General features: G+C 42.0%; 1 protein-coding gene across 1 annotated transcript in view; it reads right to left on the bottom strand.

Moving 5' to 3' along the window:
- The window catches only part of LOC128644122 (carnitine O-acetyltransferase-like), a gene marked incomplete at its 5' end in the record, with an annotated part of 18,464 nt that extends 13,896 nt beyond the window's left edge, over positions 1-4,568 (bottom strand). The window contains 5 exons of the mRNA XM_053696835.1: positions 26-126; positions 253-431; positions 1,559-1,733; positions 3,277-3,442; positions 4,515-4,568. Coding sequence (XP_053552810.1) covers positions 26-126; positions 253-431; positions 1,559-1,733; positions 3,277-3,442; positions 4,515-4,568 — 675 coding nt within the window. The remainder of the gene's footprint in view (positions 1-25; positions 127-252; positions 432-1,558; positions 1,734-3,276; positions 3,443-4,514) is intronic.
- Positions 4,569-12,500: the final 7,932 nt, after the last annotated feature.

Raw genomic sequence — 12,500 nt, 5'->3', positions numbered from 1 at the left:
GGTGCACCCTCTTTTATTAACATACCAATAATCCAGAACATGACGCAGCATCGTCAACACCGCTGAGGCATCGGCCGTTGCTTGATCGTATATCAGGCCGCAGGTCCCATCCTCCCCTACCACAAACTGCAGGGGTCATACGCATTGTCACTTCACACGTTACATAGAGCAATAGTGGTATAAAGGGTATAAGCAGCGTGATGTATTGGGGGTTAGCAGAAAGGGTTAGTGGGGGCTAAGTAGGGAGCGCACCTGAAGAGTTTTGTCAAACCAGCGGTTGCCACTGTTAGCATGGCTACCACCGCCGTGTAGCATCTGCGCGGCTGTCCGGCTGCTGTACAGTTCCTCTGAGTACCTCAGCGCGGTGGCATCAAGGCACAGAGTAAAGAGGCTATGCTGGATGTTGTGCACAGACTCCCTGTTTAGCCGATCTGTTAAAGGCAACAGTGTATTGTCAAATTATTTTCCCCTTAATGTGTGTCCAATAAAGGCTGCGGAGTATAAAATGTATGAGAAATTGCCTTTCCCAGTACACACACAGCTGTCACTACACCATCATATTGCCCTTTATCCCTTTCTGCTATTCCTGTTCTGATCCAGTACACACAACTCTTACTACACCACCATATTGTCCTGTATCGCTCTCTACTATTCCTGTTCTGATCCAGTACACACAGATCTCACTACACCACCATATTGTCCTGTATCGCTCTCTACTATTCCTGTTCTGATCCAGTACACACAACTCTCACTACACCACAATATTGTCCTGTATCGCTCTCTACTATTCCTGTTCTTATCTAGTACACAGCTTCCACTACACCACCATATTGTCCTGTATCCCTCACTACTATTCCTGTTCTTATCTAGTACACAGCTTCCATTACACCACCATATTGTCCTGTATCCCTCACTACTATTCCTGTTCTTATCTAGTACACAGCTTCCACTACACCACCATATTGTCCTGTATCGCTCTCTACTATTCCTGTTCTTATCTAGTACACAGCTTCCACTACACCACCATATTGTCCTGTATCCCTCACTACTATTCCTGTTCTTATCTAGTACACAGCTTCCACTACACTACACCACCATATTGTCCTGTATCCCTCACTACTATTCCTGTTCTTATCTAGTACACAGCTTCCACTACACCACCATATTGTCCTGTATCGCTCTCTACTATTCCTGTTCTGATCCAGTACACACAGATCTCACTACACCACCATATTGCGCTGTATCCCTCACTACTATTCCTGTTCTGATCCACTATACAGAGCTCTCACTACACCACCATATTGTCCTGTATCCCTCACTACTATTCCTGTTCTAATCCAGTACACACAGCTCTCACTACACCACCATATTTCACTGTAGTCCTTGCTACTATTCCTGTTCTGATCCAGTAAACACAGCTCTCACAACACCACCATATTACGCTGTATCCCTCACTACTATTCCTGTTCTGATCCAGTACACACAGATCTCACAACACCACCATTTCGCCCTGTTTCCCTCTCTCCTTTTCGTGTACTTGCCCAACACACATACTTACCCCGGATGAGGGTGCCGTACGCCCGTCCCCAGCTATTTCGATGGTCAGTGGTGAGGACACCCACTGGCACCTTGTCGGTCTTGTGTGAGTGAGCGCGCAAGAACAGCAGCTGCTGGTGAATCTGATTCTCCGTAAGAGGGGATCTGTCACTGTTATACACATCTATCTGGAAGAACTGGATAGTGAAAAATGAGTGAGAACCGAAACAATTATTATTATTCTTTATTTATAATGTGCCAACAGATTCCGCAGCGATGAATGAGACATAGCGGCACAGATCAGATGTGCTCCTCTTTATTTATGCTTCCCTTCCTATTATAGGTTTGTTAAATATGGATTATCTAATCGTTTGTCTATAAAAACCATGTCACAAACATAAACCACCAAGTCATGCCCACTGACTCCTTTAAAGGGACATTAAACACTACACAAATGCTAGATAGAATGATGCATTTAAAGGAAAGATTAGTCTGAGAATAACAGGTAGATGTATTTTTTATAGTTTCATTAGCTGTTTAAATATTGACAAAATAAGTGTAAAGTTTTAGTGTCTATAAAACAATGGGAGCTGCCATGTTGTAACTTAGGTTAACTTCTCTGCTGTGGCCAATTAGGGACAGTTATAAATAGGTCACTAGAGTGTGCAGCCAATGGTTGTGGGGAATATAACAGTGTTCTGCTCTTCCATTTCTAACAGGAACTGAAAAGCTCACAATTTCAGAATGGAATTACAGGAAAAGGGGACAAAATAAATAATGAAAAAATATTGCAGAGGTTTGTTTTTTTTAAACATACGATTTATCATTTTATATTACCATCTCAAAGTGTTTTAATATCTCTAACTCCCCCCCCAACTGTGCATCAGTCTGTACTGACTCCTCCCCACAAGGGTACTGATCCCCTTAATCACTGGACCTTTGCCTCAAATATTTTCTTGTTCCAGGATGAAGAAATATGAATTTGGGATATAAAATGAATTGTTGTTATTCTGTATATTAAAGGAACATTATTCACCTCTTATTTTTTGTAAAATTGTGTTTGTCCCACCTTGGTTTTCTTCAAAATGCAGCAAACTACCTAAACCAGCTATATACTAGACTGTGATTGCTTAGAGCAGTGAGCAAAATAATTTACAGCTAGCCCTAATTGGTCACAATTAAGGAAGTTAAAATAAACACACTCAACAGGCTATTTAGGTCATTTTGAAAATCATTAAAAAACAGTGACAGATTTATATGCTTTTTAAAAGATTCTTCTGTAGATCTCAAATGATTTATCTACAAAAATATCCACAGGCATTATGGTGAATTGTGCAGAAAAATAATTACATTTCTAAAAGGGTTATTGATCGACCAATTATTTTGTATGTAGGTCACGTGCATTACAGGGCTTAAAGGGACGGTCTAGGCAAAATGTCATGATTCAGATAGGGCATGCAATTTTGAACAACTTTCTAACTTAATTTTCTCATCAAATTTGCTTTGTTCCCTTGGTCTTCTTTGTTGAAAGCTCAACCTAGGTAGGCTCATATGTGCCATATATATATAATTTATTTTTATTTTTTTCCAAACAAGTAGACTGTCCCTTTAATGTGTACATTTACATCCCGTTAACCCTTTACCTGCTGAGCCATTTCCACCCCTGTGCTGAGCTGTTTTGCAGTTTTTAGGCCCTACTGCAGCTCATTTTTCAATGACACAACCACAACAGTAAGTCACCTGAAAGTTTCTGCAGACCGTAACATGATGGGACGAAGATTTGTGCCGTGAGTGCAGTAGCACGCGGTCTCTTTTGGTTCCAGGCTCTCTACATGACCCAAAGAAGTTGTAATATTGCTCTGGACATAGACTATGTCCTCTCCATAATTCTGAAAGACCTTCTGGACTGAGAGATGCAGAAATATTATATAAATAAAATGAGATGAAGAGAGAGAGAGAGAGAGAGAGAGAGAAGAGAAAGAGGAGAAAGAGAAGAGAGAAGAGAAGAGAGAAGAGAAAGAGAGAGAAAGAGAAAGAGAAAGAGAGAGAGAGAAAGAGAAAGAGAGAAGAGAGAAAGAGAGAGAGAGAAAGAGAGAGAGAGAGAAAGAGAAAGAGAGAGAGAAGAGAGAGAAAGAGAGAAGAGAAAGAGAGAAAAGAGAAAGATGAGAGAGAAAGAGAAAGAGAGAGAGAAAGAGAGAGAGAAGAGAGGAAAGAGAGAAGAGAAAGAGAAGAGAGAAAGAGTGAGAGAAGAGAGAAGAGAAAGAGAGAGAAAGAGAGAGAAGAGAGAGAAAGAGAGAGAAAGAGAGAGAAAGAGAGAGAAAGAGAGAGAAAGAGAGGAGAAAGAGAGAGAAAGAGAGAGAAAGAGAGAGGAAAGAGAGTGAAAAGAGAGAGAAAGAGAGAAAGAGAGAGAAAGAGAGAGAGAAAGAAAGAGAGAGAAAGAGGAGAGAGGAAGAGAGAGAAAGAGAGAGAAAGAGAAAGAGAGAAGAGAGAGAAAGAGAGAGAAAGAGAAGAGAAAGAGAGAGAGAGAAGAGAGAGAAGAGAAAGAGAAGAGAAAGAGAGAGAGAAAAGAGAAAGAGAAGAGAGAGAGAGAAGAGAGAAAAGAGAGAGAGAAGAGAGAAAGAGAGAGAAAGAGGAAAGAGAGAAAGAGAAAAGAGAGAAGAGAAGAGAGAGAAAGAAGAGAGAGAAAGAAAGAAGAGAGAGAGAGAAAGAAGAGAGAGAGAAAGAAGAGAGAGAGAAAGAAGAGAGAGAGAAAGAAGAGAGAGAGAGAGAGAAAGAAGAGAGAGAGAAAGAAGAGAGAGAAAGAAAGAAGAGAGAGAGAAAGAAAGAAGAGAGAGAAAGAAGAGAGAGAGAAAGAAAGAAGAGAGAGAAAGAAAGAAGAGAGAGAAAGAAGAGAGAGAAAGAGATAGAGAGAAAAGAGAAAAGAGAAAGCGAGAGAAAAGAATGAGAGAAAGTTAAAAAAAAAAATTTGTCAAACTAACCTGTCAAGTTTTGCTTTGAAATCAAGCACTCCAGAGATTAATTTTGCTGCAAACCTTTAAAAAGAAAGAACATATGTAAGTATATTGCAAGTCCATATGAGAGCTATAAAAATAATGTTTTATTGGTCACTAAGAGCTAATAGATATCTGTGTATGACATAACAGGGTAGATAGACAGATATACAGAGGAGTGACATGGTTAGACGTGATGCTACCTGTAATTTGAGAATGTTACTGGAGGGGGGACGGTAAACACATACTTACATTTGGAGACCTATGCACCACATAAGCTCCCGATAACACACCACTTCGCTTATTTGCAGGCGAGACATTACATCAACAGTATATTGGCTACATACAACACCTCAAAGGAAGCCCAAGCCATTAAAATCCTAGAGTGGGTCCGGGGAGGTGTAACATCAATATCACCGATATATTCCCTACTCTTGGGGCTCGATTTATTAAAGCCCTACGGCTGCAAGTTCTCATAAGAACTTGCTCGTCGTAATTTAACAAGCCTTCCCGAACCTCTTCGCCACTTCTAAGGTGGCGAAATTCAATCTCCGCAGTCGAGTCCGACCAAGGAGATTGACAGCTCCTGCCCGCGCGTGATTGGCTGTGCGTGGGCAGAGGGCGGGATTGCACACGAGCTCGACCATTGCTCGTCTGCAATGGTGAATACTTGCGGGTAATTTCGCCCCGCCACAGGCGAGCTGAGGCGTACAGGGGCGCGTATACGCGCCCCTGTACGCCTCAGCTTTGATAAATCTAGCCCTTGGTCTCAGCAAGCAAGAAGAATGTTCAGGACATGTCACATAAATGGTCCCAGCTACAGCGCTAACAAAAAACATCCAGGCGGTTAGGAAAGCCACACTCTCTTCAGAAGTTAGAGAGTCACACTTCATATTACTACACAATGTGTATATATCACCTAAGTAATTCTATCACTGGACGGGGAATGATGAGAGCGCTTGTCCTCGTTGCAAGGCTAGCAAAACAAATACTTTACACATGATATGGAACTGCCCACACATAGGGCAAGATTTATCAAAGTGAGAATAAGAAAATTCTCACATTTGTCGTCAAAAAAACCTCACAAATAATATCACCATATTTATGAAAGGTTATGCACCAATAAAGTCGCAACTTTTCATATGTGCGAACAAACTGACTCATGACCATTCGCAAGTCTTAAATATATGCAAATAAGTTGTCTGGAAATGCCTAATTCTTGTATTAATCTCTATTGGCATTTTAAAAAGCCTGTATATATATTCGCAGTTCTCATATATTTATGAAAAGTGGTGCATGCAATAATCACTGTTTTTATTCTCGCCAATTTGTAGGTTGCGAGGAGTGAAAAATAAAGAGCGATATTGTAGTTTGGAGGGAAAATGGAAATATGTGTTTTTCTTGCTGTATCTAAGGTTAGAAATTGCCCACAACAAGGTGCAGAACCTGAATAAAAATAATGAAATAACAAAAAGGTATACACAAATTTCAAAAAAAGTAAAATAATTTAAGTGCAATTGAAATAAGTGTATTAAAAAGAACGAAGATAAGCTCCAAAAAACGGGCAACCTTCCTCAATGAAAGAGAGCCAAAGAAGGGGCAAAATAGAAATAACTTTATTATGTAAGAAATAACATTCTTACAAACAATCACTTGATTAAAACAATATACCATTTACCGGTGACGGTGTCTAAAATTAAGATTGATAAATAAAGTGAAAATGGCATTTTCGCAAGAAAAACAATTTATGCTTACCTGATAAATTTATTTCTCTTGTAGTGTGTTCAGTCCACGGGTCATCCATTACTTATGGAATATATTCTCTCCCCAACAGGAAATTGCAAGAGGATCACCCAAGCAGAGCTGCTACATAGCTCCTCCCCTCACATGTCATATTCAGTCATTCGACCAAAACAAGACGAGAAAGGAGGAACCATAGGGTGCAGTGGTGACTGAAGTATTAAATAAAATTTAGATCTGCCTTAAAAAGACAGGGCGGGCCGTGGACTGAACACACTACAAGAGAAATAAATTTATCAGGTAAGCATAAATTATGTTTTCTCTTGTTAAGTGTGTTCAATCCACGGGTCATCCATTACTTATGGGATACCAATACCAAAGCCAAGTACACGGATGATGGGAGGGACAAGGCAGGCAATTAATCGGAAGGAACCACTGCCTGTAGAACTTTTCTCCAAAAACCGCCTCCGAAGAAGCAAAAGTGTCAAATTTGTAAAATTTTGAAAAAGTGTGAAGCGAAGACCAAGTCGCAGCCTTGCAAATCTGTTCAACAGAGGCCTCATTCTTAAAGGCCCAGGTAGAAGCCACAGCTCTAGTGGAATGAGCTGTAATTCTTTCAGGGGGCTGCTGTCCAACAGTCTCATAGGCTAAACGTATTATGCTACGAAGCCAAAAGGAGAGAGAGGTTGCCGAAGCTTTTTGACCTCTCCTCTGTCTAGAGTAAACGACAAACAGGGAAGAAGTTTGACGAAAATCTTTAGTTGCCTGTAAATAGAATTTCAGGGCACGGACTACATCCAGATTATGCAAAAGTCGTTCCTTCCTTGAAGAAGGATTAGGACATAATGACGGAACAACAATCTCCTGATTGATATTCCTGTTAGAGACTACCTTAGGTAAAAACCCAGGTTTAGTACGCAGAACTACCTTGTCTGAATGGAAAATCAGATAAGGAGATCACAGTGTAAGGCAGACAATTCCGAGACTCTTAGAGCCGAGGAAATAGCCATCAAAAATAGAGCTTTCCAAGATAAAAGTTTAATATCAACGGAATGAAGGGGTTCAAACGGAACTCCTTGAAGAACTTTAAGAACCAAGTTTAAGCTCCACGGAGGAGCAACAGTTTTAAACACAGGCTTAATCCTAGCTAACGCTTGACAAAAGGCCTGGACGTCTGGAACTTCTGCCAGACGCTTGTGCAAAAGAATAGACAGAGCAGAAATCTGTCCCTTTAAAGAACTAGCTGATAAGCCTTTTTCCAAACCCTCTTGGAGAAAAGACAATATCCTTGGAATCCTAACCTTACTCCACGAGTAACTCTTGGATTCGCACCAATACATGTATTTACGCCATATCTTATGGTAGATTTTTCTGGTAACAGGCTTTCGTGCCTGTATCAAAGTATCAATAACTGACTCTGAGAAACCACGCTTTGATAGGATCAAGCGTTCAATCTCCACACAGTCAGTCTCAGAGAAATTAGATGTGGATGATTGAAAGGACCTTGTATTAGAAGGTCTTTCCTCAAAGGTAGAGTCCATGGAGGACAGGACGACATGACCACTAGGTCTGCATACCAGGTCCTGCGTGGCCACGCAGGCGCTATCAGAATCACCGATGCTCTCTCCTGTTTGATCTTGGCAATCAGTCGAGGGAGCAGAGGAAACGGTGGAAACACATAAGCCATGCTGAAGAACCAAGGAGCTGCTAGAGCATCTATCAGCTTCGCTCCCGGGTCCCTGGACCTCGAACCGAAAAGAGGAAGTTTGGCATTCTGGCGAGACGCCATGAGATCCAGATCTGGTTTGCCCCAACGATGGACCAGTTGAGCAAATACCTCCGGATGGAGTTCCCACTCCCCCGGATGAAAACTCTGACGACTTAGAAAGTCCGCCTCCCAGTTCTCCACTCCTGGGATGTGGATCGCTGACAAGTGGCAAGAGTGAGACTCTGCCCAGCGAATTATCTTTGAGACTTCCAACATCACAAGGGAGCTCCTGGTTCCCCCTTGATGGTTGATATAAGCCACAGTCGTGATGTTGTCCGACTGAAATCTGATTAACCTCAGTGTTGCTAGCTGAGGCCAAGCTAGAAGAGCGTTGAATATTGCCCTTAGCTCCAGAATATTTATTGGGAGGAGTTTCTCCTCCTGAGTCCAGGATCCCTGAGCCTTCAGGGAATTCCAGACTGCGCCCCAGCCTAGGAGGCTGGCATCTGTTGTCACAATCGTCCAATCTGGCCTGCGAAAAGTCATGCCCCTGGACAGATGGACCCGAGATAACCACCAGAGAAGAGAATCTCTGGTCTCTTGATCCAGATTTAGTAGAGGGGACAAATCTGAGTAATCCCCATTCCACTGACTTAGCATGCACAACTGCAGCGGTCTGAGATGCAGGCGCGCAAATGGCACTATGTCCATTGCCGCTACCATTAGGCCGATTACTTCCATGCACTGAGCCACTGACGGGTGTGGAATGGAATGAAGGACCCGGCAAGCATCTAAGAGTTTTGATAACCTGGCCTCCGTCAGGTAAATTTTCATTTTTACAGAATCTATCAGAGTCCCTAGGAAGGAGACTCTTGTGCGTGGTGATAGAGAACTCTTTTCCACGTTCACCTTCCACCCATGCGACCTTAGAAATGCCAGAACTATCTCTGTATGAGACTTGGCAATTTGCAAGCTTGTCGCCTGTATCAGGATGTCGTCTAGATACGGAGCCACCGCTATGCCTCGCGGTCTTAGAACCGCCAGAAGAGAGCCCAGCACCTTTGTAAAGATTCTCGGGGCCGTAGCCAACCCGAAGGGAAGAGTTACAATCTGGTAATGCCTGTCTAGGAAGGCAAATCTGAGGAACCGATGATGATCTTTGTGAATCGGTATGTGAACGTAGGCATCCTTTAAATCCACCGTGGTCATGTACTGACCCTCTTGGATCATGGGTAGGATAGTCCGAATAGTTTCCATTTTGAATGATGGAACTCTTAGGAATTTGTTTAAAATCTTTAGGTCCAAAATTGGCCTGAAGGTACCCTCTTTCTTGGGAACCACAAACAGATTTGAATAAAATCCCTGTCCTTGTTCCGTCCGCGGAACTGGGTGGATCACTCCCATTACTAGGAGGTCTTGTACGCAACATAGGAATGCCTCTTTCTTTATTTGGTTTTCTGATAACCTTGAAAGATGAAATCTCCCTAGAGGAGGAGAAGTCTTGAAGTCCAGAAGATATCCCTGAGATATGATCTCCAACGCCCAGGGATCCTGGACATCTCTTGCCCATGCCTGGGCGAAGAGAGAAAGTCTGCCCCCCACTAGATCCGTTTCCGGATAGGAGGCCATCCCTTCATGCTGTCTTAGGGGCAGAAGCAGGTTTTCTGGCCTGTTTGCCCTTGTTCCAGGGCTGGTTAGTTTTCCAGGCCTGTCTGTAACGAGCATTGGTTCCTTCCTGTTTTGGAGCGGAGGAAGTTGACGTTGCTCCTGCCTTGAAGTTTCGAAAAGCACGAAAATTAGACTGTTTGGCCTTTGATTTGGCCATGTCCTGAGGAAGGGTATGACCCTTACCTCCCGTAATGTCAGCGATAATTTCTTTCAAGCCGGGCCCGAATAAGGTTTGCCCCTTGAAAGGAATATTAAGTAATTTAGATTTAGAAGTCACATCAGCTGACCAGGATTTAAGCCATAACGCTCTGCGCGCTTGAATGGCAAAACCGGAATTCTTAGCCGTTAGTTTAGTTAGATGTACAATGGCATCCGAAACAAATGCATTAACTAGCTTAAGTGCTTTAAGCTTATCCATAATTTCATCCAATGGAGCCGAGTGGATGGCCTCTTCTAGAGACTCAAACCAAAATGCCGCAGCAGCAGTGACAGGCGCAATGCATGCAAGGGGCTGTAAGATAAAACCTTGTTGAACAAACATTTTCTTAAGGTAACCCTCCAATTTTTTATCCATTGGATCCGAAAAAGCACAACTATCTTCCACCGGGATAGTGGTACGCTTAGCTAAAGTAGAAACTGCTCCCTCCACCTTAGGGACCGTCTGCCATAAGTCCCGTGTAGTGGCGTCTATTGGAAACATTTTTCTAAATACAGGAGGTGGGGAAAAGGGCACACCAGGTCTATCCCACTCCTTGCTAATAATTTCTGTAAGCCTTTTAGGTATAGGAAAAACGTCGGTACACACCGGTACTGCATAGTATCTATCCAGCCTACATAATTTCTCTGGAATCGCAACTGTATTACAGTCATTCAGAGCCGCTAAAACCTCTCCTAGCAATACACAGAGGTTCTCAAGCTTAAATTTAAAATTAGAGATCTCTGAATCCGGTTTCCCTGGATCAGATCCGTCACCTACAGAATGAAGCTCTCCGTCATGTTCTGCAAACTGTGACGCAGTATCGGACATGGCTCTCGAAACACCAGCGCGCTCTAATCTTACCCCAGAGCGATCGCGCTTGCCTCTTAATTCTGTCAATTTAGATAATACTTCTGTCAGGGTATTATTCATAATATTAGCCATGTCTTGTAATGTGATTTGTATGGCCGTCCCTGATGCACTTGGCGTCACAATATCACGCGCCTCCTGAGCGGGAGGCGAAGGTACTGACACGTGAGGAGAGTTAGTCGGCATAACTTCCCCCTCGTTGTCTGGTGATAATTCCTTTATAGATAAAGACTGACCTTTATTATTTAAAGTGAAATCAATACATTTGGTACACATGTTTCTGTGGGGCTCCACAGTGGCCTTTAAACATAGTGAACAAACAGATTCATCTGTGTCAGACATGTTTAAACAGACTAGCAATAAGACTAGCAGACTTGGAAAACACTGTAAATAATTTTACAAGTAATAAAGAAAAACGCTACTGTGCCTTTAAGAAGCACAGAAAACTGTCAGTTGAAATAACAATGAACCAAATCAGTTATAGCAATCACATTTTCACAGTAAATGTATTAAGTTAGCAGAGCATTGCACCCACTTGCAAATGGATGATTAACCCCTTAAAACCCAAACGGTTTTTATAAGCAAAAAAACGTTTTTTTAATACAGTCAAAAAACCACTGTCACAGGTCTGCTGTGACTGATTACCTCCCTCAAAATGACTTTTGAAGTCCCTTAAGCTGTCTGGAGACGACCCGTGTCAAGCAGAATGAAGCAGGAAGACAGAGCCTGAATTTTTACTGCGTCAAAAGAGCGCTAAAATAGGCCCCTCCTACTCAATATTACAATATTGGGAGTTTCAGTTAACTGTTTCTATGCAGAAATATTGTCAGCCATGTGGAAAAATGTATGCCCCAACAAGTTTTATCACCAATGTACCTCACAAAAACGATTAAACATGCCAGCAGAATCGTTTTAAACATCCCTTTTTTAAGGAGCATGTATCTCTATAGATAAGCCTGACAGTCTTCCTACTGCATTAAAGGCTTATAACATCACTTCAGTATTAATAGCATTTTCTCAGTCAAATTCCATTCCTTAGAAAATTACTTTACTGTATATATTTAAACCAGCCTGCTAACAGTCGCTCTCACTGTATTAAAGGCTTTTACTTACATTACATCGGTATCAGCAGTATTTTCTTAGTCAATTCCATTCCTTAGAAAAATAATTTACTGCACATATCTTGTTTGCAGGGTTCCCCGCACGCCATTCCCTTTCTGAAAGTTACCCCACTCCTCAGAATATGCGAGAACAGCCAGTGGATCTTAGTTACTGCCGCTAAGATCATAGAAAACGCAGGCAGATTCTTCTTCCAAATACTGCCTGCGAATAAACAACACACTCCGGTGTCATTTTAAAATAACAAACTTTTGATTGAAGAATAAACTAAGTATAAAAACACCACAGACCTCTCACAACATCCTATCTATTAGGTTGCAAGAGAATGACTGGATATGACATGTGAGGGGAGGAGCTATGTAGCAGCTCTGCTTGGGTGATCCTCTTGCAATTTCCTGTTGGGGAGAGAATATATTCCATAAGTAATGGATGACCCGTGGACTGAACACACTTAACAAGAGCCATTCGCTTGACATCGCAAAAATGTTTTGCCCCAAAAATGTCTCTAGAATTTTAATAAATACTGGCGCCATTTTTTACTTCACACATTGCGAACTATTCCGGAAATAATCGCAACTTTTTAGGTGCATTTTTTCAGGGCTTGATAAATTTTGCCCATAGTAAAGTTTTGGGGATGGTGAACTACTGGCTACCCACTACCATTTTAAAAACA

Source organism: Bombina bombina, unplaced genomic scaffold (genome assembly GCF_027579735.1).
Source record: "Bombina bombina isolate aBomBom1 unplaced genomic scaffold, aBomBom1.pri scaffold_1304, whole genome shotgun sequence".
Taxonomy (NCBI): Eukaryota; Metazoa; Chordata; class Amphibia; order Anura; family Bombinatoridae; genus Bombina; species Bombina bombina.
Note: the sequence above shows the minus strand (reverse complement) of the source record. Positions and strands in the feature narration are given on the sequence as shown.